Source organism: Melospiza melodia, chromosome 14 (genome assembly GCF_035770615.1).
Source record: "Melospiza melodia melodia isolate bMelMel2 chromosome 14, bMelMel2.pri, whole genome shotgun sequence".
In the NCBI taxonomy this organism is placed as follows: domain Eukaryota; kingdom Metazoa; phylum Chordata; class Aves; order Passeriformes; family Passerellidae; genus Melospiza; species Melospiza melodia.
The window spans coordinates 10,017,422-10,044,327 of NC_086207.1; the positions used below are offsets into that span (position 1 = coordinate 10,017,422).

General features: G+C 39.2%; 1 protein-coding gene across 2 annotated transcripts; it reads right to left on the reverse strand.

Annotated features, from left to right (window-relative positions):
• Positions 1-161: 161 nt before the first annotated feature.
• Positions 162-23,762, reverse strand: RAD50 (RAD50 double strand break repair protein). Of its 2 annotated transcripts, none has more exons than XM_063168636.1 (26): positions 23,660-23,762; positions 18,603-18,779; positions 18,127-18,210; positions 17,756-17,907; positions 16,782-16,967; positions 16,432-16,636; positions 15,888-16,016; positions 15,511-15,676; positions 14,649-14,842; positions 13,926-14,132; positions 12,878-13,060; positions 12,508-12,665; positions 11,663-11,838; positions 11,326-11,563; positions 10,664-10,853; positions 9,688-9,814; positions 9,272-9,465; positions 8,853-8,963; positions 8,229-8,321; positions 8,017-8,130; positions 7,104-7,231; positions 6,110-6,334; positions 2,956-3,041; positions 2,418-2,560; positions 964-1,097; positions 162-649 (listed from the first exon to the last, which is right to left on the reverse strand). In XM_063168636.1, the coding sequence occupies exons 2-26, from the start codon at positions 18,729-18,731 to the stop codon at positions 463-465; spliced, it is 3,939 nt and encodes a 1,312-aa protein (XP_063024706.1). In that variant the 5' UTR covers positions 18,732-18,779; positions 23,660-23,762; the 3' UTR covers positions 162-462. The 2 variants fall into 2 exon arrangements, with proteins under 2 accessions (XP_063024706.1, XP_063024707.1); XM_063168637.1 differs by lacking the exon at positions 23,660-23,762 and adding an exon at positions 19,743-19,775.
• Between the last annotated feature and the right edge of the window lie 3,144 nt (positions 23,763-26,906).

Sequence of the window (26,906 nt, forward strand, 5' to 3'; positions counted from 1 at the left end):
GAAGCTTGTCAATTTTGGGTAGATTAGGAGACAGCAATGAACTCACCTTCAACCAAAGTGACACCCATCACTGCTGACCTTGCCAGAGATGGACAGCGAGCTGTATTCCCCTGGCAGAGCCACAGCTATTCCAGAGAATCTGCAACTTGTCCCACACAACATGCAAAATAACATCACAACTTTATTTTCACTTTTAAAGCATAAAATACATCAAAATTTAACTGTGTGGCACTCATTTAAATTCTTTCAAATTATGGTGATTCTTAGCTCAGGTACAGAAATATGTAGAAAGGTAAGTTAAGAAGTCTCACAGTTTTAGACTCTGGCTGAAATTGTTACAAAGTTTCAGTAGAATAGATAGGAAGGAACTACATTTTCAGACACCTACACTGAGCTCTATCAAGGCAGGCAGTGTACAATGTTTCAGGTTGGGCTGTGTGTAGCATGTAATTACTTGGCATTCTAATGAACATAGGAGCCTAAGGAACTGACACTGCATTTCATGATCTCAGAGCACTGATCAATGTTCTTCTTTATCCTGTAGAATGTCTCCACATACTCAGAACGGCCCAGAAGTTCCACAAAATCTTCATCGTGAGTAATCACCAGCAGCTGAAAGTTGCGTTGGTGTAAGCGGCTCTTTATTATCCTGCAAAGAGAAATATCCAGTGTGCATTTCCCTACAGCCCAGGCCAGCATCACAGAACTTGCCAATACACAGCACTAAAATATTTCAGTATTGATAATGAATGATATGAACCACTGAGTAATCTAATGCTGATTATCCGCTCTTTTTAACCACATAAAAATCCCCTGAAATTATATAAGAAATACCTTTTTTCTTTTCCAGATAGAGATGGAATCTGAAACTACTCACAACAAAGACATGCCAGCTTAAAATATAATGCCAAATGGGTATTGAAAAATACCCACTGTTAAGCACCACAAGGAGAGCTCACTTACTCCACCAGGGCATGTGCCAGGGACTCGATGTTTTCTCGGTCCAGGTTGGTTGTAGGCTCGTCCAGGGCCAGAATGCCACAGTTGATACAGAATGTTTCTGCTAGAGCAAGGCGAATGATGAGAGAAGCAAGCACCTGAGGGAAAGCAAAAACCACAAAAATCTCAGGCTTCAAACTGTTTAAAGAGGATCTACACAAAACAACTTGTTTTTAATGCCATTACAAACCGTGACTGAAGTTTACAGAACAATGTGCTGACAGTGCACAAAATGACAGTAACTGACTACTTACTGAAAAACTACATTGAAACTTCTAGTTTGAATTCAAAGATTGACTCTACAAAGAAGCACTCAAAATTCAGAAGACAAAATTCAGAAGACACTGCAAGTAAGGATTCTGATCTGAGGTAAAGCTGCTATGACACTGCCATTTGCATTACCCCAACACTCTGCTCAAGCCCACTCCACTGCAGCAGGTGGAAATCTGTCTGCACATTACTGAGTTACTGAACTTCTTACTATAATGGAAGACAGTGGGATTTACTACCTTCTATGTTGGCTTTGCATCAAATGATGTGTAATGAACCACTGAAAACTACAGAACGCTCAATGGAAACTGCTGCCAAAAATATTTTCCAATTATCATGAGTGCTGGCATCACATTTTACCATCAAAGAATTCTCAGAACTTCAGCTAAGAAACTTGTTAAAGTTTCACTCTCACTTACATAGGACTCTAACGCAACATCCTAAAGTACCCCAAGGAAAGGACACATTGAATAGGACAGACAGGTGGAAAGAACCCTCAGCATGTGTGGGTGTGGTTAATGGTGATGAACTCTTGTCCACAGGTCACAGCTGTGTGTCACCAGGCAGCTTGGCCAGTGTGTTCCTGAAGAGGAATGGACAGCTCAGAGAGCTGCAAGCTGACAGCACAGGGGGAAATGCAATGCCTGGAAGTATGGCTAGGTGTGATATTGGTGTGACAAGAACTGAAAGGCTGCAGTCAGCAGCAGGTGAAAGCAACATAATTTGGTGGAAGAGAGATCCTATCAACTTAGAAGTAGATGCAGGTGCAATAAGAAGACCAAGGACTCAGAAAGAAAAAAAAGAAAGAGGAAGCAAGTCAATAGACCTGAAGCTGAGGTAACCTCAGGGGTAACCAGGAAGAGACAAAACAGGAGGACTCGAACTGAGGACAGAGGAAGTGAAACCCTTCACTCCTGCAGGGCACCAGCCCAGTGCCCATCTGAAACAATGGATTTTGGCAGCCCAAAGCAGGGGTCAGATGCTGAGTCACACATTGTGTGTGTAACACCCAGAGAGAGTGAAGGGAAGTTGTACACAATAATAAATTAGAGCTGGAGCTGCCTGTGCTTTGTCACTTGACTCCCCTGCACTGATGTGAGTCAGGTTCCAGCATCCCTGTTGCTGTGTACTGAAGACAGAGCCATTACCTTTTGCCCAGCACTGCACCTTCCTCTCATATCCAGTGCTGTATCTCCCTTCACCATCACCACCCTGTAATTGTAATTTCTTCTCTTGTCAGTGGCTGAGGCATTCTCATCTGCATCAGAGCGGATTTCTATATACTCAATATCTGAAAATGGGAAGGAGACAGCTCATACATTATCAAAAATCTTGAAAGATATCATAGGATTAGTGGGAGATGAGAGGTATAATATGTAGTAACAATAAAAATTCCATTCAGAACTCCCACTGATAGATCCATCTTGGAAAATACCTTTTCCAAAATGGAAGGAATGAACTCATGCACTGTCCTGTGACAAAGAAACCTAACCTTTGGAAAACACAGAAAAGTGAAAATTAACTCTATTTATCCTGCATGTTACTACATAATGTGCAATAAAAAGATTATTGTGGTGAAGAACAGATACAGCCTTTCTCATTTTGCCAACAAACACTTTTCCTTATGCAGTGCCCAATATCAAACAGATCCATTTGGGTAAAACTTTAAAATATATTATTACATACCTTGTCCTCTGTAAATGCTTCGCCACAGGTCCCGAATTATTTTGTTAATTTCTTCCATTTTCATGCTATGAAATGTCATTATTGCTCTAAAAACAGCAAAAAATATAAACTGTTAGAGAGGCAACCATGGACTGCTATGGACTGCTAGGGGCTTTAAGGCAGGTGGCAGCTCCCTTTCCATTCCCTTCATACTTTTACTAAAAATAGAGAAAATACTAATTCCTTTTGGACAGAGAAGTACCTAAAGAATAACAACATGCCATTGTGTAAATAATACTGTGCTCACAAACAGCTCAGTTCTAAGTAGGAAAGTAATGACAACAAATATATTTGCAGTTACTCAAGGGAGAATGACTTTACCTGACTTTTTAAGAGATTTATGATTTATGGGTGAGGTTTATTGTCAGCCTGACACCAAGATGATGAATTTGATGTTAAGCTTTCCAGAACAGGAGTGTTATTCTGGCACAGTCTGCCAACAGGGCAAACAACAGGTATTGTCACAGCAGGAAAGGAGAACCTGAAGTCTCCTCAGAGCAGAGAATTCCATCTGAGAATATAATTTGTAATTATCCAAACAGGCATTATGACAAGAAATACTTATCAGCAGCAAGAGTAACACAGGATATCATTAATAACTTTTAATTTAATTTCTCTGGTTAACATAGTAGCGTGACTTTAGTTTATTAACAGATGAAATCTTACAAAACACTCAGAAAAAGACAGGACAGAGCATTTCTAACTTGTCTTTTTACAGAAAAGCTACTCTGTAATGAAAGAAATGCTCACTTGCTTTATGGCAATGTCTTCTTTCAAAAAATGTGGTGGAAATAAAATATCCTTCTGAAATGGACTTTTACACATGCTTTTTCTACCTTTGCTCTTCCACCTGTTCTGGGGAATACTGAGGTATCAACTCTGATAGGTTAAGTGAAAATGAAGCATTTTCAACTATTTGCTTAGGCCCAAGAATGCATTCCTCATCAATATTTATCATAAATCTCTAAATAGAGTCAACAAATATCATCTGATAGCATGGAACACCCAAAATGCTGTTTTCCCAGCCCCAGATACAGCTCTGGCCATTAGTTAGCATTTTGCCTTGCTGATTTTTCAGACGATTACCGCTAAGTGATGCTTATCTATTTTTCTTGAAATTACAAGACTGTTTTCCTGTTTAGCCTTAAATAGAAACAATAGATGATTTGATACCATACAAAAAAATTCTAAAAAGGAAATTCTTGGAGTGCATTTCCATTACAACTGAAAGGGAAGACTTATACATGCTCTGAATAACTCAGATCTTCACAAAGATTTTGGATTAGCTTACATTTTAATATCATGTTTACTTTATTTAATGTTATTATCAAACCAGCTAAGAACAGGGATCCTCTAGAATGTCCTTTCAACTTGGAAAGTTCTCATTTATTTTGTTTCTTGACCATTATGCTGTATCTTTTGTGCTCCTTTTCCAGCACTAGCAACCCCTTTTCAAGAGAAGGCCAAAATTCCATACTTTATTCAAGGCATGGGTGTATTGAGAATTCCTACAGTGACCAAAATGTTTATTTTTCTCTTTTTTCATTCCTAATGCATATCTTTCTGCCACTGAGAACCAGTTTTCTATTTCCTGAAATGTATCCACTGATTCCAAAATCCTCTCCCACTGTCCATCAAGTTGTTCACTGCTATTCCATCATGATAACCAACCAAACAGGGTTTTTAGGGAGCCACATGTTTTATTTTGTATATGGTTACCAATTTTGAGATGCTCTTTTTGCCCAGTCAGTCCAAGACTAGCTAACAAGCTTCCAGAGGAAACAGAAACAAGAACAAACTTGCTACACTTTCCATCAAATGCCAGATATGTTTCTTATGACCTTATTTTCTTTAATACAAGCACAAAACCACCCACACTGGAAAAGGGCAAAAAAATCCTCTACATTGTAATGTTCTTTAAAACACAATTATTTACCTGAGCAAATGCCATAGGAAACAAGAAATTGACCTGGCATATCTTACTCATGGTAAGATATGACCAGAAGAAGCTAAAATCTATTGCTATAGAAATGAAAGTAGAAGGGCTCAGGTTAAAAATGAAGGATTTAAACATCAATCTCACCTTGCCTTATCTCTCTCCTACTGCAGTACTGCAAATATAAGTCCTAACACGTACAACCAAAACTCCAAATAAGGCTTTCTGAGAATTGGGAATACAAATATCAGACTTACCTATGACAGTATTAAATTCCAATTAGTACCATCAAAGCATTTAATATGTGTATATTACAGACATTACCTTACAAATTTCCTACATCATACCAATCCTGTGCAGCTTCCAGTACAGTTTCATCGATTTACTTAGGAAGTTATACCTTGTCATGTTTTCTTAATATTTAAATGTCAAAATATATGAAGAGAAATTATGTATCTCAAGGAATGATATTAATTTCCTCTAAGTCACCCTGGAAGCCTGAAATTGAAAGCTGCTTTGATGTGGAAACCCAGGGCACCAGGAATATTTCTCTGTCTGCTCTGGGGTGCCCTGACCCCCAGGGGAGCACTGACTTTGACACTCATTCATAGAGAAAGTTTCCTAGACTTCATAATAGATTAGAATCCACAGAATTGTGAAATAGATTACAGAGAGAGCAGTGTAGGTGTATCGCATGGTGAGACATTTAGGTTTGGGGATTTTTAGTATGATGTGGATGGCAGCAAGATGGAGGGCACAGGGTGTCATCCTGGGTTTCTTCTTCATGCTTCTTCTTCCTTCTTCTTCATGGGTTTGGGTGGTATTTTGTAATTGGGCAGAAAAGTTCACATTGCAGCTGTTTGGGATCAGTTATTGGGTTAAAAGGGAAAATAATCCAGGTGTCAGTTCTTAATTGGATAGTTTAAAAGACCTTGGAACAAAAGATTGCTGGCCATTTTGTGCCTTCTAATGAAAAGCTGCTGAACTCACAATAATGAGACTGTTTTACTGATAAGAAATAATAAACACCTGAGTATGAACATGAACTAATGTCTCAAGTGCCTTCAATCCACACCCAGAGAAACCCAACAACTGGGACCCCCACACTTCTGCATCAGGGTTATCAATACCAATGATGATGAAAACATTTAAGAATCACCCTCACTTGACAACACTTACTTATCAAGAGCCTTGTAATAGAGGTCCAGATCTTTGTTCACCAGCTCTGTGGTTCTCATGACAATCATCATGTCCCTGTATTTTTCCTCTGCATCTCTGAACTGGGGCTCTCGGAGCTCCTTCCTGAAGCGAACGATCTCCTCCTCAAAGCCCCGCTGCCGGCCAAGGGCCACGTGGTGGTTCCTCTTCAGGGATTCTATCTTCTCCTCCAAATGCTTCTGCTCACTGTCAAACCACAATTGATACACTTGTATTTTGTGTTTAGTGTTTCAATTCTTTAATCAGAGCTCTAATTTCGAGTTTATGTTGGACAACAGCTCATCGTATCGTATCTATAAAGTATGTAACAGTTAAAATTATAGTACTAATGCCACTGAAATGAAGAAATTTTAAAAATAAAAATAGTTTTAAGTTTGTTAAGTTTTAAGTTGTCAAGTTCAAATGCTAAAGTGCTACATGTATAAACAAAAAAAAATTAATTTTATAGATGGATACTGAACAAAATAAGATTAATTACTGGGTAAGCTCTAGCATGCTAAATAAATATTTCACATACAAGAACCAGCAAAGGGCTAATTACTTTTCAAAAGTGTTTATTATCTAAGCAATTATTACTAAACTATTGAAGTAAACAAAATTTGCTGCTGGGAACTAAGTGAGCAGACTGAAAATAAAAACTAAATACTCTCATCCAGAAGCATGAATTATTTAAATGTGGATTTCTCAGTAAGCATCATGAAAAGGATTGGACTGGAACAGGTATGAGCAGATATCTCTATTTCTAGCCAGAAGCACTGTATAATTTCACAGAGTCATTCACACTGTGGTCACAGGGATATGAACCAAACACAGGTGTGAAGGAGAAAGTGGCCTGCATGAATGGGGTGAGTGAGGAGAGGATCAGACACCCTAAAACACAGTGAAGTGACTACAACATCCAGATGTTCCAGGAATTCTTGTGCAAAGCACACCATTCTGTTCTGATGGTGCTTACTTTTTCATCTGGGGGACTTTCATTTCTCCCATCTCCTTCATAAGTTTTTTTATGTCATCTTCAACTTCTTTTAGCTCCTCATTCCGCTTCCTCAAGGTGAGATTATCCTCCAGCCACCTCTCCTGGATCTAGCTCCAAAGAAACAAGAAATTGTATAACGTTTCAGTATGTTGGTTATCAATTACAGTGTATCAGTTCTGCACAACTCTGAAAGGTGCTGTAAGCATAAAATAATTGAAAACAACAAAAATTATCACAGGGAGAACTTAGACTGTCCTAAAAATAGAATAAAATGGAAATCAGCAGTATTATTTAATCTTTCAAACTGGAATAACACTTAGCAGTGTTTACTGTCACAAGTCAACACAAGACTGATTCTTTTTAAGAATATTAATCCATGTTTCAACCATGGATTTCTAGACAAGTAGTTTTCACCAAGGACAGATTTAACTAAGTCCCCTATTGAAGTTCTACAACAGTAGACAGTAACTGAAAGGGTAGAATGGGGAAGGACATATTTCCTATAAGGAATGTAAACTGTATTTGAAACATATACACAAGAATTCAAAGTACAGGATAAATCTGGAATAGCAAGCAACTTTTGGTACCTGCAGTTTGTACTTTACTTATAAAGGCATGTATCCTCCACATAAAGATACTCCTGAAAATGCTGACTACTATCCCACCAGACTTAACTCTTAGAAATACCATCAGATGATAGTTAGAGATAAATGGTTTTTAAATTTCCACATACAAATCTCAAGACTATTTTCAGCCTAATGCACGTATAGCAAGTCTCCTAACTAACAACTGATCAAATAAACCAAAAGGAAGCTCATTTCACACCACTACAGACAAACCAGAACTAGGAATTATTTCAACTGTGCCAAGTATAATTCAACAATAGACCCACCTTTTGAGTGTCAATATCTTGTCGGGTCACTTCCATCTCTTTACTTATCTTTTCCTTCTGTTTCTCACAGGCAGCCAAACGAGAATTTACTTCTTCAAGTTCAGACTCCTTTTGCTAAAGAAAGATGAAGAAAATGGCATATGATTTAAAAACAAAAGTAATTTTGATGCTAACCTTTTATTGACTAAAAAAAGATTTAGATTTTAGATTACCTTTTTATAGTCTTCTTTTCCTTGTTGAATATAGTTTTCAATTTCTTTCACGTACTTGTTTATATCTTTAACTTTCTCATTTATGTTATTCATCTGCAGAGAAAAGAAACCACATGAAATATTGTCTTCTGTCCAAGAACAGATATGCTCTGTATCAAAGATACTGGATGACACTACCACAATTCCTTATTCTAAGTCCTTTTAGTTTTCTAATAAAGTCTTCACCTTCTACAATCCCAGTACCTCTTATAAACATGAAAATGTTTCCCAAAACAAGTGAGGGCCACTTAACCTGAGAAGAACCAGTGTGTCCCTTGGCAAGGATGGATGATGGTCATCCTTGCTGCTCCTCTTGGGTCTACTTAGGAAGGGCTTTTGAATGCCATCAGCTAATAAATATTGCCAAATGTCCCAAGAAGTCTTTTTTCAAGACTGCCAAAGGTGAATTACAATTGAGTTCATGTCCTGAGTGACATGTTCCTTTTATTCCCTAAAAGCTCTACCAATCTAAAGCACCTCCTGGTGTCACTGATGTTTCCTAAAAGCAAACTCAGTACCACAGCTCCCATCCACTGAAAAACAATGTCTAATCCTATCTCACAGCTATGCCAAGAGCAAACAAACCTTCTCTTGTGTTTCTTTATTACTTGCAGTCCTTTTATTCACTAGCTCCTCCTTCTCCTGCTGCAATTTGTCTAACTTTGCCTCCAAAGGAAGTACTTGTTCTTCTGCTTCCTGAAAAGTAGTTGGAAAAAGTAGTTTTTATTTTCACATTCTGGTGAAGATCAATACTTTTTCAAGCAGTAAAAAAGGTAATATGGTTGCTTATTTCTTTTTTGTGTGTATTAAAAAAAGGAAATATGAAAATATGTATTAAAAAAATTCAAGAAATTCCCATAGATACACAACAGCAACACAGTACAAACATTTAAAAATCCATCCCATTGTCTAGGATTAGAGACAATATTAAGTATGACGAGATTATTATTTTTTATTTCAAGGCCAGCAAAACTAAGGGTTAAACAAGTGAGAGTATTTGTCACCTTGATCTCTCTGCATAAGGACTGGACCTCAGTGGTTAACTCCACAGTCTGCTCCTCCAGCTGCCGCCGCCGCTGCATGCTGCTGACAATCTGCAGCTTCTCTGCCTTGAGCTCATTCACTGCACTCTTCAGCTGCTGGATCTGGCTTTGCTGGTCCTGCTTGTGTTTCTGATTTAATTCAATTTTACTGGTAACTGCAGATGAAAACAGAGTCAATCTGTTATCAAAACCATTGTTGTAATCCTTATGAAAATTCATCTCTAAATGAAGCTGGTGCGACGCCAAAAACCAGTAAGAACAAACTAGGAGAATAGAGTTATTTAAGAACATAAAAGAAGTAAACTAAAATTTTAAGGGCAAGAATTTTGGAACATTACATTTAGTAAAAAGTGAAATAACAGGTTTGTAGGACCTACCTGTATCCCACAGCTGTTTTTTCTCTTGTTTTTCTCTGCTTACTTGAAGCACAGTCCTACTTAAATTGACACCTAGCAGCTTAGCCTCTTGCTGAGCAATTTTTCGTTCAACATCCCTGATATCAGTCTGAAAGCATGAGGAGAAGAACCATTACTACTGAATTAGTCTTTAACAATGGATTTTTTCACCTCTGGCACATAAGAACAAGCTCAGGGCTTGAGGCACTCAAGAGCTTCCAATTTCCTTCCCTTGTAGAGCAATGTCACATCTTAGCAGCAGGGTTATGTCAGCTGCTAGGAACTGGAATTCCGAATTGTGGATGGAATCAGCCAATAAGGATGCACAGGCCTTTAACATCCCCAACCCAGTTCAGGACAGTTCCATGTGCAATCTGTCCCTGCAACACTGCAATTGTTGGAGTCTCAGGAGTTGCTGACATCTCCACCTTGTGAAATGCTCTCATTCCTTTGCCTGGCCCCAGGTTCCCTAAGAGCTCCTCTGAAGGTTCTCAGTCAAGCAAAGATTTCATGTTGGTAATAGAGCCATGAAGACTGCTAAAAATTGTCTCCCATGCCAGGATAATAAAAAGTTCAGGATTTATCTTTCCCTTTACCATATATTCAGATGGCACAGAACCAGGAAACACATGTGAGATGCTGGGAATAGAGACCTATAATGACTATGAGGATTAAAAACTCTTAGGTGTACTCATGGTTGTGCTCAGTTCTGGATTACATCTCTTTTTTCAGTTCATATAGCACAGAATTGAATCAGAACTCAAGGGACTCTGGAGTGCTCAAAAAATACCACTTTTGTAAATCAAAGTTTTATTAGTACAAGATCATCTAGGTTATACAGTCTTTGGAAGCATTTTAAAATAAGGACCTCAAAGTTATGTCATATTACTGGATAACTACATATTTAAATGCAAAGGAATATCATTTTATGCATTAAAAAAAAGCTACCAAAGCATACCTGATACCTTTCCATCAGAGTTATATCCTGTAAACGTGCTTTGGCACCTTCTTCCTCAGACAAAGCTGTCTGGAGAAGTGCTTCCTGTTCTTCTATCTCACCCTTCAGGCCTGTTAAATCTCTGTTTGCATTCTGGATCTTGTTCCTCAGGTCTGGAATTTCCTTATCTTGGAGTTCAACTACAGTTCGCCTAAAATAAAATATAAATCCCTAAAATTTCCTTGGTCAGAAACAACAGCATAAATTGAAGACATTCAAGATCACAAAATCTGTGATATGCTTTAGTAGTGGAAGACTAAATTTAGCTATAATAGTACCTCCTTAACCTTGCCCACATTTAAGCTTATATTACACACCCAGCCAAGGTAATACATCCCTCATTTTAGGTGAGATAAACAAGCAAACAAAATCTCTTTTGGTTTTTAACTTCATTACAGCAAGTGCTCAGAAGCACTGAACAAGAGTGCCCTCTTGTGAAGGACAGCTCTACCCTCATCCATCCTCAAATTCTCTCACAGTATTTCTCCCAACAATGACATTTTGAAATTCATTAACCAGCCCTAGCATAAAGCCTCCTTGATGTCTGCGTAGCTTTTTATAATCAAACCCCACACATTTAAGAGAAAACAGCCTGTAACAATGTGGTTCCCTAAGCACTTTACCTCAGGGGTTTCAGACTCATCATTTCATCACGTTTTTTCTCTTTTCTCTTAAGCTCAGACTCTGTGGACTTCAGTTTGTCTGGGGCCAGGCGCAGTTTGGACTGCAGATCACTGATGACATCCTGCAGCTCAGCCTCTGTCTGAAAAACTCTTTGGCAAACTGGACAACAAGACTGGTTCTCCTCTGTCAGCTGTGTAATGAACTGTGAATAAACTGCAGTGGCTCCAGCAAGCACAGCTGGGTGAAAAACAAACAGAACACTTATGTTGAATAAACAGTGAAAAATCAGCTAAATTAGTGTTTCAGAGAAAAAAGTCAAGCTATACACAAATTTACCTCGCTGTTTGGAACTTTTTTCAATTTCATCTTGAAGTTTGTTCAGGTCACTATCAAAATCTTGACTTCCACAAACATCAAAAAGTTTTGCTTCATGACTGGACAACTGGGTTTCTTTTTTCTTTAGCTCATTACTGGCATAAGTTTTATCATATTCTACTGATGCCAGTCTCTTGCTGAAATATTAATGCAGAAACACTTTTACTACCTAAACACAAAGATTTAGACTGTTTAAGCAAAACCAAAAGCCATGGAAAGGTAATTTGAAACTGGAATTAGAGAACTATTCATCAGTTCTTTTTTACTGATTTTTCATGCAATCTATAGCATATACTTTGTATTCATCCAAGTACAGCACAAGTGTTTAATTTTAAATCCCTTTTATTTTCTAGATGATTACTGATTAGAAACTTCCTACTCTTTCTAATCAAATAAAACCAAGAACAGGTAATCACACATGAATTTGTGATATAGTCACTAACCACTAATAACAACAACAACAACAACTCTGTGACTTATTAGAAAATCAGAAGACCAGCAATTTCCAGCCCCAGGCACATTCATTCAGCTAGAATTAGTACAAACAACTAAGGATGTTCCAGATCACTATTTTGCTATCTGCTTTTGGTGCTTTCTTTGACACACTACAAATACTGTGATTTTATTAACCAGCACAAACTATATCAGCTCTGTATCACAGGAATGTTTTCTCTGATTTTGCAGATACCTAAATAACACTAATAAATTAAAGTAAAAAGTATTTTGAACATATGAAACTTTTCAACATTTAAATTTGTAATGACATAAAAACTTGTGAAGAAATAATCTATTAAATTAATACCTACTTTAGATTAGCAAGAGTATCCCTTGTCTGATTAATCTTTTTATTTTTACCATGAAGCCAGTCTTCAAGTTGTTTTTTATTGGGAAAGTATCCCAGCAGTGATGTTAGTTCCTCAGAATGTCTTGACTTAACTTTTCTGATCTGATCTTCTTTCTCTGCCTGGGGAAATGAAGCATTTTAAATGAAATTTTCCTATCTTCAGGTTTATAGCCATCAATGCATTTATTAAACTAATAGTTTCTATCAAGTCAGACAGAAGCTATACATTTGATTGTTGATAAATACACAAATACACTGAAAAATACACAAATGTTGGAGGGACTGTATCAATTCCATGTCCCTCTCTCATGAGATATTGATAAAAACATTACTTTGTCTTTCTTCAGCATCTCCAATTGGGTAATGGTTGTGGTGTGCAGATTCAACTGCTCCATCTCTTGATCCAACCTCCTAAGAGCTCTGTCCAGGTTCATTTTCTCATTCTGCAGAGTCTGTACTTCCTGTTCCAGTGTTTCTATATTGCTGTTCCTCTCAGCCTTCTCCAGATCATGTTCCTATACAAAAAATAGAAGTCCAGAAGACACAATAATTACAAAAATCAATAAAGTTCTAGCTAAAGGAAACAGAAGAAACTTCTTCAGCTGCCTGGCAGCAGCATCAGTAGCTGTTACAGGAATGACACAAGATTTGTAAAGAATAAATGCAAAAGGACAAAGGCTGTGACTGGTGTGGGGCAAGAAAAGCCACAGGAAGATACTGGATGCAGTCCTGGAATGCAACACTGCCCCAGCTTGTTCATGCTTTTACCAGAAGCTCACTCATACTTAGTGAGTCTTTAAAAGACTTAATTGTCTTTATTTTAGTATCTACTGTATATTAAATTTGGAATTACCCTAGTGAGGAGGTTAGAAAAACCACCGTCAAGCAGAATTCATACACTGCTAACAAACATAAAATACTTGGCTGCAAAGGCACGACCAGCTGTTCAGCTGGAACATAAAATGCTTGTAACCTTACTTCATCAGATAAAAGACTTATAACCAACTAGTCCATCTCACAGGCAAGTTATCTCCAAAAATGTAGGTAGCATGGAACTTTCAATTCAAAGTTTCTGGCCCAATAATTTGAGAGTAACCAATCTCCTACTTGCCAGCTGTGCTATTGCCCTGTTTACAACTCACCAAGCAGCAGCAGCCAGTCTGTGTGTGGACTGTACAAAACCAAGGTAGTGAACAGACCCTGCCCCAAAGAGTGCACTACCTGAACAGACAAAGCATAAAGGGTATGAAAAGGGCAGAAACACATCTGAAAGAGTAAACATCAAGGGGGGGTTATAGGTTTTAGTACATTTTTTTAATGATAAAGCCACAAGCTTTTACTTCAAGCCTCTATAACTTCTTCAATTACACACTAACTTACCATTTTGCCAATCTCCTCATCCAACTCACTAATTCTGTCTGAAAACCCCTCTAATTGCTGCAATTCACATTTGACATTCTTCAGCTCTGCTTGTTTCTTATTTTGAATGTCTGACTTCAGGTCAATGGTTCTTTCTAATCCAGTTTTCTTGTCTCTTATTTCATCTATCTGTTTTTGTTTCATTGCTTCTTTCTGTGCAAATTCTCTCTGAAAGAAGATCAGCAATAATATATTCATTATTTTTTTACAGGAAAATATTTTAAAATACTTCTTCACACTAGTGTGCCAATATTCACCACAGTAAAACACCGAAATACTGAGAAAATTACAACTTGTCCAAAATTAACTGCTGAAATGTTTCTGATAGCAAAATGCAGATGCACCATACCAGTAGCATTCTGTATGTAGCAACTCTATTTTGAACATGACTTCAACAAAAAGTTGGTTATTTTTAAACCAGCTGGCCATTGTAATTCTTCCTCAGGTTTTTGAGCTTATCAGTGATGCACCTGCATGAGGACTGCTAGAAGAACCTTTCTGATGAACTGCCTGTTCAAAAGCCTTGGTCACCACTCCTAATTCCAAAAGTTCCATAATTCCAAAAAAAACCAGCTTCAGCTCCCCCCCACCAACACTTTCTCCTAGCACCATAAAGACCCATGGGGACCAATAAAACACCAATGGCCCATACAAATGACACCACTTAAACAAGAAAATTCTCACCATCATACGATTTGCAGCTTCTGTGTCCCTGTCCTGCCTGTCCTTCACCAGCCTGTGAAAACTGGCAATGTGCCTGTCAGTGAAAGGGGCTCTCTCAAAGCCATCCAACTCCAGCTGTGCTGCCAGAGACTGAATTAAGGAGTCCCTGGTCACAATGTGCTCCTGGTGACGATCTGCCTGCAGTTGAAGACGACCTCCACAAAAAGAAAGAGTGACATAAATGCTCAAAAACTGAGGCAGGAGACATGCTGAAGATTCAAAGCCAGTTGAAAGCCTTTGAAACCTTGAAGTATTTTTCAGCAACACAAAAAGAATAAAAAGCTATAGGTTGAGATTTATATTTCAGGTAACTAAATTTTTATGAATTAAATAAATCAATAATTCAAAAGTAAGCCCCTAAAATCATGATATAATTCTGATAAAAAAACAAAGCCCAAATGTATTTTATGAAAGCATGTATTCTGTGACTCAATACTACAGCTTTGCTGAAATTCCCATAACCCATCAAAAAAGGATACACAATTGAAAGAACATTAACTTCAAGCCCTCTGACTTGTCCCCAGTCTCCACATGAGACATGGACAATGCCAGGCATTCAGCTTTCATGCTTTTCCTGTTATATGACAAAATGTACTACATGTTGTAATTATAGCTCAGAAAAAATGCCTGTTAGAAACTCCAGGAGAAAAACACCTAAACTTGTCCACCAGCAGGACTCTCCCACCCCACTGTGCAGGTGAACCTGAACTAACACACATTTTAGGAGTTTTGTCCAGTTCAGATCACTTCAATTATCAGTAGCTCCATTTCAGATTTAATTACATTATAAACCACACAGGACTATAGATGAAGTCTGAATTACCTCGTTCAACAAGCAGCTCTGATTTCTCACTGTTAAATCTCTGGCACTCTTTAGAGGCTCTATCTAAATCACGTTTACAGTCCAACAATCTCTTCTCCTTCTCCTTCACTATTCTCTGGTGGTTCTGGTATCTATCCCTTAGTTGTTCATCTGTTCCTTGAAAAACCTGTACACCACAAACTCATAAATCAATTATTGATGTTTTAAAAAGGTATGGTTTTTACTACAATAGAATTAAAGGAATAAGAATTTAACATCTCACATTCAGATTTTCTACAAGACATACAGGGGGAAAATCTGCAGCAAGCAAAACAGGAAAACTGTTTTTGTTAGACTGATAAAGTAAAATATTCTAAGTTTTTTGTCAAAAAGGCAACCTTTTCCATCTTCTGTTGCAAATCTTGATTATCTTTTTCCATCTGCCGCTTCCTGCTCTCCAGGGCCTTCACATCATTGTCCAACCTCATTACTTTTGTGAGATTCTGCTCAACCACTGCCAGAGAGCTCTGCAAAAGAATGTAGTAAGTAAAATATCTCATCAGCTCATGAATCTCATAATCAATTATTTTAAGTGCAAAACCTCCAGTTTCCTTGAATATGTTTTTAAAATAGGGAACGTTAAGTTTTAGTTTGGTTTTTGTTTTAATTATAGCTTAAAATGGTTTTAGATACCAGCTAAATTTGAGAGAGATTTTAAACTGACAAAAACCCAAAGCTGCTATAAGAATTCTGTTCTTAACCCTTCAATGACTGTTTACAGATTAGAGAAGCATCTGCCAGGTGAGTTGAGGTATGCTTGAGTCTGCTACAGGTCAAAGGATTAGATTTAAAAGTGCAAGATTTTAACCAAGAAATTCATCCACCTTTCACTTCTTTTATTGCTTCGTATTAAAGTATTAACATAATCCTCATGGAAGTTACCTTTAGAGGCTCAAGCTGGTTCTCAATTGATATTACATTCTCCTTAGAAGCAGCCAGCTGAGCTTCTCTGTTGCTGAGATGATCCTGGATTTCCTGAGCTTTCTCTTTATTCTGTTTCAGATATTTCAGTTCTGTCTGACACTCTTTTACTTTTAAGCTTTGTTTCAGCCGTACCTGACGCAGAGCTTCGAGAGCTTTGATGTACCTTTAAAAAAAGCAAAATTTCAGCTGCTTTGGCAATACAGCAATTCTGATGTATGAAACAGCGTCTTAGACATTTTTATTAACATTTATGTTATGAGAATACTGTAATTAAATAAAAACTATGTAAAAAAAGTCAAGGGAAAAACCTTGTTGCTGAAAAGATCTCATCAAATTTTTGTTTCAGGGCCTTCCCTTCACTTAACGGCCAGTTGGATTCTTCTTGGTGACAGAAAATGACATTGTTAAGTACAGCTTTGGAAACACCAAGGGCGTTGATCATCTCCCGATCTATTTCAGCACACTTGGAACTCAGACTGACCTTCTCACCATGCCTGTGGAGACAAAGAAAATCCCCAAAGAAGTTACTGGCAAGTTCTTCAAAAAGTGAACTGCATTTTAACAGTATAACCTCATTTTAACATGCCCATTCAAAAACAATTTAACAAGTAACAATTTTTAAGCACAAAATTACCATGCTCAACAAAGGCATTTAACACTGCCAATTTCTGAAGTCTGTTTCACATGGTAGAACTCTGAGGAACCAGTAGAGGGGGCAGGACAACTCTTGACTTAAAGGAATGTACTTAAACAGTGGAGATGGGAGTTAAACACGGGCCAGAAAGGATGTGAAACTGAAAATGAAAAAACATACTCCACACAATGATACTTTCAAACTGTACCCTACAATCACGGAATCATTGAATGATTTGGTTTGGAAATGTCAATGCCACCCACCTCATTCTCTCTGCCATGAGCAGGGATGCCACACACAGAATCAGGCTGCTCCAAGCCCCATCCACCCGGGCCTTGAACATTTCCAGAAAGGGGGCAGCCACAGCTTCTGTGGGGAACCTCTGCCAGTGCCTCACCACCCAATAAAGCTTTCAAATAAATACAAGTCAACAGATATAAGTATTTCTTAACACCACAGCTATCAGATGTGGGATTTTTCAATCACTTAACAGATAAAGTAATGAAACTACACAGCTTTATAATCTAAAAGCACTAGTAACTATGTCAAAGAATACGTTATGCAATTTTCTCTTATCTGATGCATAAAAATATACCAAATCCAAACCTATCTTCATGCCAAAGTAAGAAGAAACACTTGACAACTTACTTTGTTCTAGTAATGACAGATTCCAGTGTTTTAAACTCAGGTTCCTTGCCTTTCTGGGTGCAGATCATGGAGCGCTGCACAGCCATGACCTCCCCATTGACATCTCGGAACTGTAACCGGATCTGAGCTCGCACGTCCGTTTCATTGGCAATCTTTGGCAGAAGCAAAAAAACCCAGAATGAGTGGAATTCTTCTCAAGGGAATGTGTGCCTCTCCAGCTGTGGGGCATGTTCTAATCACCCCCAGCTCTCTCTTCATTTCAGCTCAAGGCTGGCTACAATTTGAGCATCTCTGTTTTATTCACCACCTGAGTGCAGTGGAGTATTTTACTGAGGAGTAAACACACATTGCATCTAGTCACTAGGACTTACCTTTGGATCATGAACAAATGTTTTTCCTTTGGTGCCAGGAGGAAAATCACCAGTGGATATATATTTAAGACATTCAATGATAGTCTAAGAAAACAAAAGTAAGTATATAGTTATAAAGACAAATTTAGAGTAACCAAGATGGACTACAGGCAAATCCACACTAACAGCCCAAACACAAATGAATCAGGTACATAAACAAAGAGAAATAACATTTTAATTTTTGAATACCATGATACTTTGCAAAAGCAGTTTTAATCAGGATCTGGATCAATTTCCTATGAAAAAATATCAACCAGTGCTCTGCAAATTCCAGGCATGAAAGCAGATTTCTAATAACACTAAACAACACAATATTTATAGCAAACAGCATGACTTTTGCAATAGCATTAAATACCTTTCTGTAGAAATTATTATTCGCATGTTATGGCCTTCCAGAGCTATTTACAGATCAAATCCAAACATAAAGTGAGGCTTACCGTTTTTCCTGCACCATTTGGTCCCACCAAAATAGTTAATGGATTAAAGAAAGTGATAACTTGTTTGTCTTTATCTTCTATCCCAAAACTCCTCACTCCGAGGATGCTCATTTTTTCAATCCTCGACATTTCTGCTGAACTTCTATTCCAAAGTCAAAGGTGAAAACACTGTAAATCCTGTAAAACAGAGCTTTGTGAAAAATCCAGTAGGCAGAAATCACAATAGATTACTGAAAACTGGCTAAACACCTATACAAGCAAGTAAAGCCTACATACTCCACACATTGATACTTTCAAACTGTACCCTACAACCAGAGAATCATAGAATGATTGGATCATGGATAATATATGATAAACGTATTTTAAAACACAGCTAAGGTTCTTCAGTTACTGTTCAAGGTACAAAAAAAAAACATATGAAGGCAAAACCTCATTTCTTTCAAACTGAGAAATTGATCAACTCCAAGCTAAGTGCCATACTTTGTATCGTGAAATCAAACACAATGGCCTGGACAACCCTTTATTCCACTTCACAAACACTATGCATGTGCCTTCAGAATTCCCCAAACACAAGAGAAGCCTCAATATTTTTTCCCCTTTGACAACCCACTGTTGTACTGCTACACCCAAGTTTGCCAATGCCTGTTTCTCACAGGCACATGCAGCACCACATCCAGCACCAGATCCATCACCATGTCCCCATCGAGCTGTGAAGAGGAAGGCTGGAGCCTTCTCAGGCCATGGGGCGGGCACAGATATCGGGCTGTGCTCGGGTGGGAGCTGCCCCGGGCACTGGAGGGCTCTGGGGGAGGCACCTCGGCCCCCAAGGCCGGTCCCCGGCCCGTGTGGTGTGTGTGTGGCTGCGGGGGTACTCCGGGGCTGTTCCCCACGGCGCGGGCTCGGCCCTCCCGCGGCTCCTCCGGGGGTGCCCGGCGGGGCTCGGCCCGGGCCAGGGCATTTCCTGCCGAGGCAGAGGTGGCAGCGGGGCTTTCCCGCCCGGAGCTCCGCGCCGCGCCGGGGGCGGACACTTTCCAGGGAGCCATCCCTTCCCCTACCCGCAGCCGAGCTGAGCTGAGCTGAGCCCGCCGCGGTACCGCGCCCCCGGCCCGGCCGCTCCATTCCCCCCATGCCCGCCGTCACCTCCGCCCGCCGCCGCCGCCGGCTCGCGCCCCGGCAGCCCCCGCGCCCGCCCCGCCCCGGCCCGGCCCCGCCATGGCGGCCCGCCCGCCGCTCGCACCGCCCCCTGCCGCCCGGGCCCGCGCAGCGCCCTGAGGGGGCTGGCCTGGCTGCCGTGGCCTCTGAGGGCTCGCAGTGGAGCGATGGAGTTTTGAGGCGGGATCGTGGTTCGAACCCAGCTGGAAATCACAGAATCACAGAATAAGCTGAGCTGGAGGGACCCGCAAGGATCACCCAGTCCAGCCGCTGGCCCTGCGCAGCGCCGTTCTTAAGTGTCGCAGCATCGCCCTGAGCCCTGTCCGAGCGCCTCTTCAGCGCTGTCGGGCTCCGTGCTGTGACCGCTTCCCTGGGGAGCCTGTGCAGTGCTCAGCCACCCTCTGGGTGCAGAGCCTTTTCCTGATACCCAACATAAACCTCCCCTGACACAGTTTCAGGCCATCCCTCATCTCCTATCACTGCTCACCACAGAGAGCAGATCTGTATCTGCCGCTGTACCCGGCTGCAAGATGCACCCCCAGGCTGAACACACTGAGTACCCTCAGCCGCTCCTCGTATGGCTTCTTCTCCAGACCATTCCCCATCCTCATTGTCCTCCCTTGGACATTCCCTTATAGCTTTAATGTCTGTCTTATATGATGGGGCATCACGAAGCCTCTGGCTCTTCCCCCCCAGCTGCAGTGGAATGGGGAGAAGAATCAACTCTAAAACTTGTAGGTTGAGATAAGACTAGTTTAATAACAGAAAACAAAGTAAAATACAATAATAATGGTAGATAATAATAATGAAAATAAATAAGGAAAAAACCAGAAATAACTGATGCCAAATAAAATTGCTCACTGCCTGCTGACCAATGCCAGCCCCTTTCCAGGTAACTCCCCCAGTTTATCTACTGGGCATAATGTTCCATGGTGTGGAATATCCCTTTGGCCAGTTTGGGTCACCTCTCCTGGCTGTGCTCCTTCACTGTTTCTTTTCTGTACCTCTTCACTGGCAGAACACAAGACACAAAAAAAAAAAAAAAAAAAAAAAAAAAAAAAAAAAAAAAAAAAATCCTTGACTCAGGATACAACAACTTAGAAAGAACTTAGAAAGAACCAGAACGTCAACATACTGGCAACTGAATCCAAAACACAACATTGTACCAAATACTGAAAAGAAATTAGCTCCACCTCAGCTGAAACCAAGACAGGCAGTTTTAGGGACTGCAGGAAAGTTTGAGATGATCAGGGGAAGGAAAGGGGATCACTCCCTTTGGCTTGTCATGTTCATTTCTCTCAAGGGCCAACAGAGCTCCTTGCCCCCTTGTACCTGTCTTCCACATCTTCTTCCTCTTTGCTCTCTATCCCCTATTCATCATCCAGCTAGAAAAAAGTCCAAGCCAGAGCACTGGCCCTTCCTTGTGCTTCTCTGGAGCTTTGTTATCCTACTCCTGAGGACCTGGAGTCCCTCCAGAACTACACACAGGGTCAGCTGCACGTGCCATGCACACCCTTGCCTTGACCCAGCAGCCCCTGGCCAGCTGGGAGCCATCTCAGATTCACTGTCTGAGCTGACAGCTCAGATTGGGAATCTATTTCATCTACACTTCCAGTAAACTCCAAAACTGATTAATAACCTGCCAGCATATTTTAGTATTCTGTTATATTGCAGTATTTTTTACTGGATTTTCACCGTGAAGAGAAAGAACTTAAGTAGTTCTTGTGTCAGATCAAGTTCATGGTTAGGTAACAGAAGCAAACTTTGGAAAACAGCCCTTTGTGCTCAATCTCAGCATCATCTGTAATTAAAATGAGTAACAAAGATGATAAGTGAAGTAAGTCTGGACCTTATCAGAAGTTGGTAGCCAGCAGGTGGTTTTGTGGCCAACAATTCAGGCTTTCACTGCAGTTGTACTCTGGTGATAATTGTACCTTTTATGAGTGCAAAAACGGTTCACAAGACATAAGCTATGGCCACTTCAGATTTTGAGACAAGAAGAAATTAGTGTCCATATTGGCCGAACAGCCTGTAAAACTATTGCCAAAGTTCACACCTGTACAGCTTCCCTGCAGAGGAGAAACCAGATTATACTCCATTTGTGTGTCACCTCCTGCCCTGCAGCTGCCTCAGTATGACTCAGTTGTTCAGCAGCACAATACTTTCTCTATGGCAATATTTTTCCACACTGCCTTTAGATGATGCATGCATCATACCCTGATTCTGTAGCCAGCCTCACCTCCAGAATATTCTGTGAAAGTTCATAGTTAGGAGACAATTTTTGGCACTTTCTGGTAGAGTTTTCTGTTTCACACACACTATTTTTCCCACCAATATGCAATCTGTTTTCTAAATAGTGTATGTGTATATGCTGCTGTGAGATGGTTTAGTGGGAATTATTTCTTGGCTTGTGATTGTTCTCCTTTGACCAGCACAGTTATCAGTTTCTCAGAGTCTGTAAATCTATGAATATGAGTGTGAACATGAAAGGCTGAGGACTAGAAGAAACAACCTCTTTCCTGCAACATTTATTATCATGTCATCCCTTCTAGAAATCTGTCAATCTGTTTGGAACTTAGGTAGAAGAACAAAAGCAATTAGACACTTTTATCTTTCCAGCCTAAACTACTATAAGAACATCCAAATGCTGATTTCTGTGGAGGAATGGAAGTATATCTTGTATTATTTCTACATACTCTTCTAAGAGCTCAACATTTTCATCTGGGGACCTCTTGTATTTCTTTGGCTGAGGCATGACAACAGAATGTTTCATAAGTTTATTGTTAAAAGCTTTATCAGGAGCTTTTTCAGTTAAGATCAAAAGATCCTTTCAATATGGCTTTTTTATCTCATAGTTATTCTTTTCTTCCAGAATTTTAGGACAAGAATTTTAAAAGAGTATTTAAAAACATAGTTAAGCAGTATTTTCAGCAAAACTTAAACAGATCTGCTCATGAAATGATGTGTTGAGAAACTGATAATTTGATGTGCACAAGGTCTTTTCTCTTTCTGGGCCTCTCAAGCAGTAGCTATGGAAAACCAGATGACTCTTCTCACATTGTTGAATGATTTGTCCAGTTTTGCTGGAAAATTGTAACCTTTTAATGAGTGAGTATTACCTTCTCATAAGCCCTTGCCAGTCATCTGAAAGTAGTTTCAGCCATTTTTAAGCACATTGGTTTTTTTCAGTAGATAGAGTTTTTCCACTTACGTTAAGGGACAAGGTTTTCACCTGGTGCCAGGACAGATAATTCCAGCTGTTAATACCTGCCATGCTTTCACTGATGGGCTGCCAATTCAATCCATGCCTTTTGCAGCCATGTGTTCTATGCTGAATTTCCCCAAACAGCGAGGGTGAGGGAGGAAGGGTAAAGAATCCAAACTGGTTAAGTAGCATTAGTGACTGTGTATGTCTAAGGAGTCACTGATATTTTTTACTCAGCTTTGAACTGCAGTTCATCTTAGAAAATCCCACTGAGCAAAGGATGGCATATTACTGAGTGAGATGTAAAATCTACATAGCTTTTCAGATATCCATCTCTCTGATTACGTGATACAAAAATAAGAACCACATAAAGATCTATGGTACAGAAGGAATGCTCCTATTTCCTGTGATGAATTTTTGATATCATGTAAGTAAATGACATCTCTTATCCACAAAGGTATTTTCCCCTTACTTGATGTCAGAAGGAAGGAAACCCCCAACCAGTCCCCAGTGAGGCATCCCACAATGCTTGTGGTAACTCACACCATGGTCTTGTGCCTTTTCCTATATGAGAAAACTTTCCCTTTCATCTAATATTCAAGGTGTATATATAGGCAGCATATGGTGCATAAATCAAACACAGCTTTCCTTGAACCCAAAATGCTATTGCTCTATATTTTCTTGGTGAGTTGCAGCTTACCTGGCTCAATGGGAGGTGCGGTAGAAGAATTTCAAGACAACCTCAAGGCTGTAGTGGGTCTAGCAAAGAAAGAGGTGGGTCGTTATCTCTTTTTCTTCATTTCCTACAGTTCTTTTGATGGAAGTATAAAATGAAGTCTGGGTTAGTTTCAGCTCTAGTTTGTATGTCCTGTATTGTGTTTGTTAAAGTTGAGATGCTCAAGGCACTGCGTGTCAAGCTTTCCTCAGAAGCTGGTAATTGTTTCCCCAAAGGAAGTTCAGAAATAGAAAACCTGATGAAGATGATATGTAGTTCTAGATGTTTAACAATGTTGCAGTCACTTAGATGAGAAATACCTTCTAACAGTACATTCTTTTTAAAAATTTTAGATCTTTCTTCCAGTAGCCAAGGGGAAATTTCAGGTAAGACTTTCAAACTTCTTTTTTCTGCTGTTGTTAATTATTTGAAAAATGATGATGCTTTGTAGCAGATCTTGAAGGAAAGAGAGTTAGACTACAAAAAAAAGACCAAATCCTACTAAAAGGAAATACATATGCTAATTTTTCACGAGCAGTTCTGTCAAATTCAGTGAAGATATGGAAATAAAGAACCAGTTCTGTGACCATGGTCTCTGAGACTTGGTTGTACTCCTGCTGAAGGCAATCTCAGGAGTTCTTGCAGAGAGTTTACTTCTGAGGCTCTTCTCAACATTACTGTCTGAGCTGCAGACCCTGAACATCACCTGCTGTCATTTAGAACCAAAGGTGGGTGAATAGGGTTAGTACTTGAAGCACTAAAATGTTCTTACCTCTTGGCAAACAAACAAGTTGAGTGTTATAAAGCACCATAAAGTTTGTGTCTGAAGAAAGCAATTTGTTGGCATAAGAAGTTATTGCCCACAATAATAAACCTGTTGCTCAGTGGTTTCAGTTTGTGGTCTGCAGATTTCTCAAATTCTGTGAACTGAAAAAAGGTTCATGAAAAATAATTAAGAACAGCCAGCCTGTTGTTTTGAAGGAAAAAATGTTTAGAGCTTGCAGCTTTAAAGAAGGCTAAGATATACACAGATGGGCACAGTGCTTCTGTCCCGTGTGGGAGGTGCAGCTGGGAGAGGGAGCTGGCAGATCTAACATTCTCAGGCCACTCAGTGTGGTTTTGATAAAACTGCAACCCCAGTGGATTTTAGTCTGCCTTTACAATTCTTTTCTCTATTTTCCCTAATAACAATTTTTAAAATGTGTTTACTTACTCCCCTGCTGTAGATTTTTTATCAAACCGCAGAAAACATAGGAAAGTACCTTCTTCTGTATTTATACAGAATTTCTGTTTCTGCTATGCATGCAAATAGTTATTGAATTTACTGAAAGATAAAAGTTCACTCATTTGTCAGAACATAATTTTACTGTTATTTGATTTTTTTTTTTAGTGCAGTCAAGTTCCCTGTCAGCTTAAAAGAACCATAGAAAGACTGAAAGTTTCCTTTGAGAATGATCCAGCAAGAACCCATATTTCTCTGATGGAGAAAAACATGAATCACATAACATCAACTTTAAAGAAATCACGTAAAGTAAGTTTCTCATGAATTATTTATAGTCATAGAACCATGGAATGGAAGGGACCTTAAAGCTCATCTAGTCCCAACTCCCCTGGCTGGACTAGGGACACCCTAGGTAAAAATATGAAATTTTGTGAATGTACCACTCACTTGTTTTCAAAACATGAAATTTATCATCTCAGCATCTTGCCTGACTAAAGTCAACAGCAAAATTTTGATGGCATCTCTGCAAAACCTCTACAACATCCTTACTTTTGCAGTGTTGAGCCTTACAGCTGCTGCTCAGCAGTGGTTTTACAGGAACCACCTGAATTCATAGAGTCTGGATGGAAGTTAGAGTTTCCTAAAAGATGCATCACCTGTAGACAAATCCTGGGACTTGTCATTAGCCAGGACACCAGTAAGAACAGGCCCTAAGCCACATCTCAGTCAGCAAAGTCAGCCAGGAAGAAGTATTCCCAATATTCAAATGTCTTCTCTCTGTTCCTGCATGCAGATCTGTCTTTGCTTCTGATTAAACATTCCCTTGAACAACACCAGCACCTTCTCAGGAATATGTTCTTCTTATTTCCTCCATTATTTTGACTGTTATCTTTTGCTATTTTTTTGCTTTTATCATTATTGTAGCAACCCCAGAAGATCATACCCTGTCCAATGAAAGACCTGCCTCTAAAGGATGCCCTGGATCACTTTGATGACTACTTTCAGAAGGTGAATGAGAACTGCTGAAGTCCTGATGATAGGTGTTGGCACCCCAAATACTTGGAGACAACTCTTACCCAACACTAGAGCTGGTTCTGATGGAAGACAGAGCACCACAAAGAGACACCACAACATTAACATAAATGTTTCATACATGAGTTATCAGATATTTATGTCTTATTGCAATTATTAGCGTATTTATTTAATTTATAGAGTGCTTCTATATTTTTACCCTGATGTACAAAGTGATCGTGAATAAAAGAAATTAAAATATTATATATAAAATAATAAAGTATTGTAATAACAATATATATAATATTTTATTGTGGAGGTTGTGCACTATAGAGTACAAGTCAAGGCTATAGGAGTGAAATCAAAAAGTATACAGATTAAGATTCAGATCCATTGATGTGCATTTCTGCAGGCACTTACAAAATTGTCAAATAATTACCATCTGAAGGCAGGAATAAAAAGGAGAGAAGGTGTCTTTTAAATATATTCATAATTAAATTTGAGAACAATGTGTTTCCCTCTAATTCTACAACTTAAATTTGTTGCGTTGAACATGCATGATACACATTCTTTTTTTAACTAAAATATTTAGTGTGCGAGCAGATCATATTTATTTTAATATTACTCCAAATATATTTTCAACCATGGTATCTTCAAATTTTGTAGTAGAGTCAGGAATTAGTGTTGTTGGCTCAGTGACAAGCCAAAACCAAACCCTGAGAGGGTCTCTGGGTTATTGCCATAGAAATATAGTGATAATTATCAAACAGACACAGTGGTGGTAGCAAAGCTTGTCTAATTTAGGCTTGATTGGTTTGTTTGGTTTTTCTTCTCAGGACTGCCTAAAGCTGTATTTTTTATGAAGTGAAGACTGTGATTACAAGTCACTTTTCCTAAATAAAAACATGGCATTTTTCTAGAACCTGAAGTGTCAGAGGAGAGCAACACTTTTGCTAGTGTATGGAAGTACTCCCTGAATTCCAAATGAATTGAGTTGAT

What these genes read in the sequence shown, in the direction of transcription:
- RAD50 (XM_063168636.1), bottom strand. Translation starts at nt 18,731, where the DNA reads ATGTCGAGGATTGAAAAAATGAGCATCCTCGGAGTGAGGAGTTTTGGG. An exon ending in CAAATGGTGCAGGAAAAACG is followed by an intron (nt 18,211 to 18,602) that starts GTAAGCCTCACT and finishes TTGTTTTCTTAG; the next exon opens with ACTATCATTGAATGTCTTAA. An exon ending in TGCAACAGAAGATGGAAAAG is followed by an intron (nt 15,677 to 15,887) that starts GTTGCCTTTTTG and finishes TGTGGTGTACAG; the next exon opens with GTTTTTCAAGGAACAGATGA.